Source organism: Neomonachus schauinslandi, chromosome 7 (assembly GCF_002201575.2).
Source record: "Neomonachus schauinslandi chromosome 7, ASM220157v2, whole genome shotgun sequence".
Lineage (NCBI taxonomy): Eukaryota > Metazoa > Chordata > Mammalia > Carnivora > Phocidae > Neomonachus > Neomonachus schauinslandi.
The window spans coordinates 12807725-12812709 of record NC_058409.1 but is presented as its reverse complement, the minus strand read 5'-3'; the positions used below and the strand labels follow the sequence as shown (position 1 = coordinate 12812709).

General features: G+C 51.4%; 1 protein-coding gene across 1 annotated transcript; it reads right to left on the bottom strand.

The window, feature by feature from the left end:
• Positions 1 to 294: 294 nt before the first annotated feature.
• On the bottom strand, positions 295 to 3908 carry FAM170A (family with sequence similarity 170 member A). The gene is made up of 3 exons (XM_021702077.1): positions 3839 to 3908; positions 1747 to 1887; positions 295 to 1073 (listed from the first exon to the last, which is right to left on the bottom strand). Exons 1-3 carry the CDS (start codon positions 3906 to 3908, stop codon positions 295 to 297), a joined length of 990 nt encoding a protein of 329 aa, XP_021557752.1.
• Positions 3909 to 4985: the final 1077 nt, after the last annotated feature.

Genomic DNA, 4985 nt, shown 5'->3' with positions numbered 1-4985 from the left:
ACCATCTTCCGGGATCTTCTGGCTCATGAATCTCAACTGCTGTGTGGAAACCAGAACAAAGACACTTTGTAGTTCAAGAGAAAAGGTGCTCCGTAAGCCTGAAGAGCTCAGGACTAATCCCCACTTACAGTCAGACCTGGACAGGAAGCCAGGGGCCCGGTTACCCGCCTCCCCCTTCAGGTGTCCCCTGAGCTGTGAAAGCCCCCAGCTCTCCCTCCCGGAGGGGTGAGCCTGGATGGGAGAAACATGGCGGCTCGGAGAAGACGCAGCTCCCTTGGCACCCCCAGCCCCTGCTCACTTCTTGTCCTTTGGAGAATGGAACACACAGCCTGGGCACTGGCTCCAAGGTCGCTTGGGGCCGAGGTCTTCCTGTGTGGGCTGCTCTTCCTTCTTCTCCTTTTCTTCCTGCCTTTCTTGTTCTTCCTCCTCCTTCTCATCCTCCTCCTCCTCCTCCTTGTGGGCGCTCTCTGCTTCCACAGTGCCCGTCAGCTGAGCCATGGTGAGGTGAAACACGTGGCAGCTGAAACCTTCCCGGATCCCATGCTGCACGTGCTCCTGGAGGATCTCCAAGGTAGAGAAGACCCGGCAGCAGGCCATGCACCTGAAGCCAGCCTCCACTGTCACCAGCCAGTCGGGGGTCTTGGCCCTGGGTCTCTCCGCAACTGCAGGCGACCCAGGTGGGCTGTCTGACTCTGCCTGTTCCTCGTGTTCCTTCTCCTCCCCGCTGGGCTCGCTGTCCGACAGCAGGTTTCTGGTGGACACATCAGAGGGGGGAGTCCCTACCCGTACGTCCTCGGGAAGGGTCACTTCTTCCATCTTTGGCGGCTTTTCTAGTGACTCCGAGGTCTCCAAGATCTCCCAGGAGACAGCCACACCCTTTTTCATTTGTACCTGCATGTAGTATATTTTCATGCCCTTTTCCTCTTTGTTTCTGTACAGAGAGGACACACAGGTCTTATAGGACGAAGGGGACGAGGAGACATGGTGTGAGGGAGGAGCAGTCTCCCCTTGTTCCTGAACCTGGGATAGGGGTGTTCTAGGCTGGGGACTGTCTCGAGGTACTCTCCGGAGTCCTAGGAAAACAAATTAGAGACATGAGAATGTGAGTGGGGGAAGCCCAGAAGCTGAGGGGTCTTCAGATGTGAAGATGCGTGGTGTGAAGAGGCTGGTGTTGGTGTTCATAATCGGGGTGGTGTCATCCAGGTGCTCTTCATGTGTGTGTAGGGATGCTGGTGGCGTGTCGGTATACAGGGGTGTGGAGTAAGGTATGTGGAGTAGCATGTATGGGACATTGGTGAGTTGAGTGTATCTGTGTTACCATCAGTGTGTTGGTGGAATGTGCACAGTCATGTAGGAGATGGTACTGCGGATCCCATGTCTGGATTGGGGGTGGGGAGTGGGGGTTGTGTGCTGAGAATGGATGTGTGTGGACTACAGCTGTATGCATCAGGGCATGGGGATCTGAGCTGGATGGTCCTGTTCCAGTGCTGGAGGCCTGGGCTGAGGAGCTCCATCCTTCTCTGGAGGCAAGGGCAAAGGCTGGCCCATGCTTCTTAACTTCCCCACTATGGTTGCACCAGGGCTCCCCACCCCTCCCACACTGAGCTCAGAGCCATGCTCTCCTAACAGCAACACCAGCTTCCTGGGCTCCTCCACGGAGCCCTGACCACCTCTGATTGTCTTGGGTTTCTTCTTGGCCTCTCCTGGATCTATGTGCCCCATGCCCAAGGAGCCCTGAACCCTTACCAGCATAGATGAGCTTGCATGGAGAAGAGACACAGGAGAAGTATTCAGAGGCAGAGGACACCTCCCCTACCACTGCGCCCCAGCCTTTGGCCACCCCAGTTGACTCAAGCTGAGGGGCATCCTCCTGTGACTTCGAGACTCCTAGAAAGATATGAAAGCCTCAGTAATACGGTGGGTGGGGCATGTTTGGGCATCATTCACCCGTCCAACAAGTATTAACCAAGTGACATATGTCAAGGGCAGTGAATACACACGGTTCAGAGTCCGGTCCCGGGTGGATGCTCCTGTATTGAATTACTATCAACACTTATTTTGTTAGTGTCTGGTTAGGAATGAAGGCCTGAGTAGGTCTGAAATGTGAGAATCGTGTGTATCAGCCCAACCTTTCACAGATGTGGGGCTGGTGTGATGAGTAGGGTAGAAACGCCTCCATGGAGAGTTTGGTGCATAGCTGCTCAGGAATTGTGCAACATGTAACGATTTTATATAATAGGTTCTGTACTTATGGTGTGTATTCAATCATTTATTCATTCATCCAGCAATAGTCAGAGAGCAGCTACTATGTATCAGGCACTATTCTAGGCTCTGGTAATGCTGAACATTCTAGTAGAAGACAGACACTAGACAGAAGTATGGTCAGTGGGCACCTGGGTGGCTCAGATGGTTAAGCGTCTGCCTTCGGCTCAGGTCATGATCGCGGGGTCCTGGGATCGAGCCCCGTGTTGGGCTCCCTGCTCAGCGGGAAGCCTGCTTCTCCCTCTCCCTCTGCCTCTCCCCTGCTCATGCTCTCTCTCTCTCTGTATCTCTCTGTCTCAAATGAATAAATAAAATCTTTAAAAGAAAAAAGTATGCTAAGTGTATGTCAGCTGGTATTAAGTATACACCTGTTGCCAGAGTTATAGCAAACAGAAACAGAGGATGCCCTGTTACATTTGCATTTCAGATAAACCACAAACAATTTTTTAGTGGAAGCTTTCCCATGTAATACTTGGGTGATGCCTATTTTTAGTGTAAGTATGTCCCTTACGGCATTTGGGATATATTCATACTCCAGAGTTCGGTGTACGAGGAGAGGACTTTGACACCCATGGATGGTTTGTGAACACAGTGTAGGAGTGATGTTCATATCTCCCTATATGCTCTGTGTGTGATTTAATAAAGTAGCATAGGTGGAGATGTGCGATTTTTTCTGTACAAAGTGTATATGGGTGTGTAAGAGACAATCTCATGAAACTCCCTTAGTAAGAGTTCTATATTCACTCTTACATGTTTTGAGTGTCTCCCAGATCCAGGCATGGTGATAGGAACTTTACAAGGCCAACATCACATCCGAGGACACCCTATCTGCATCCTCCCCACTGCTCCCCCATCCCATCATACACACAAAGGCAAAAATATCTGGCCAATCACTGCCTCCTCTGTCCTATCCCAGCTGCTGCCTGAAAACCTGCCTCCTGTCCCACCTCCAGCCCCAGGGCTCATCCTATACTCTTCAGGGCCATGGGCCTTGTGGAAACTGCCGGGCTCCAATACGGGGCAGAAGGCTCCGGCTGGCTCTCTGGCATGGATCAGTGGATAAATTCTTCCTGCTAAAGAAATACCATGATGCCATCGCTAGACAATCTCCTTTCTCACTTCTCAAAATATTTTTCAACAAGGCTTCTCTTTACTCTTCAGTAAAAGGGACAGCACAACCCACAGATCTTCATCAGCATCCTTCGCAATGCTCCCACACCCCACCCAGTGACCCCAGAGGAAGATGGAACAAAGAGAGTAAGAGAGAATACAGGACTGAGAAAAGCCATCCCCTGGGAGTCTGGGCCAGCAGGACCCCGGCCTGCTACGAGTCCAACAGAGCTCCAGCCCTGAGCAGACCCAAGAGAGAAGTCCTCAGACAGGCAGAGCTGACTCCCCACCTGCCAGGGGCATCTGGCCCTCCCCGTGCCATCTCACACCACAGGGATGCTCAGGATGGACATGGCAGCATCCTCAGATACTTCCCCGGGGACACGTGCTCCTCCATCCTACCTTCCTAGAGAAGGCTCAGGCTAGCGGCAGCCTTTGCACCCCAGACGAGGTGCCCAGCGCATACCTCCTCCCTGCTCGGCACTTTCCGGGGACTCTTCACTTTCCAGATGTTTCCTCTTTTGTCGCTGTTTCATGGTACCAGCAACAGGAGTTGCTTAGAAGATGCCTAACACCCAGCGCCTCCTTTTCCCTACTGGTTGGCCCTCCTTGACTCTCGGGAAATTCGTTGAGGTGACCCGATATGAATAAAAATCGTCGAGTCTCCTAAATGGCTGAGGAACTCAGACCACGTAGAGAACCAGCAACACTGCCCAGTGCTCGCTCCAGCACAGGGCTGTTAAGGTTCAAAGGTCACCCGGCCCCCAGCGGGGGTTCTCTGACCTGAATGATGACATCAGAGCATTCTGAGGACCTGGATCCCACACAGTCTTTGCAAATGCACAGACCCCATGTTCAAGAACAATTCCTCTCTCCCCAGTGGAACGTCTCCCATGAATTCAACTCACATCTTCTTAAGAGGGTAGGATATTTTGAGATGCTCATCTGCTCATGTTTCATTTTTTTTTTTCCCCTTTCTCCCTTTATTTTTTTACCCTTTTCGTTCTACATTCAAGCGGGTAGCAGACTCTGCGTTCTCTGGCCAGAGAAGGGCATGGCAGGACTAAAAGCAGCAATATCATGCTCATCATCTTGGCTTTTATTTCTAAAATCCCCAACTCCACAGAAAAGACAGGATACTTGAGCAGAAACCTAACAGAAGCAGGAATTCTTGAAATTCAGTACTTACTGTCTTCTTTTCCTACTGAGTTGTTGAGAGGTGCCAACTGTCAGGTCTGTCGATCATGGAGGAGGAGTCTCCAAGGCGTGGTTAGAGGGGAAGATGTGGCAAAAACTCCAAGAGGAGAAGGCTGTATTGTGCATACAGGCAGAATCAGGGCAAAACCTGTCCCACATGTGGCACAAGAGCCACCAAACCCTAAGGAGGCACGGCAAGCAAGCTGAGGAACATCTAAGCTACAGGTGTGTCCTCCCATAAATAGCAACCACGCTCTCACCTCAAACTTCATTCACTGTGGCTCCGTATGATCTCCAAATAGGGATGGGTGGAAATCCAAACGGGACACCAGCAGGATCAAGGCTTAACATACGAATCAGATGGAGTTACAAAAACAATTCTATCCTATTTCTTGCGTACCTCTGCTTGTGGGCTG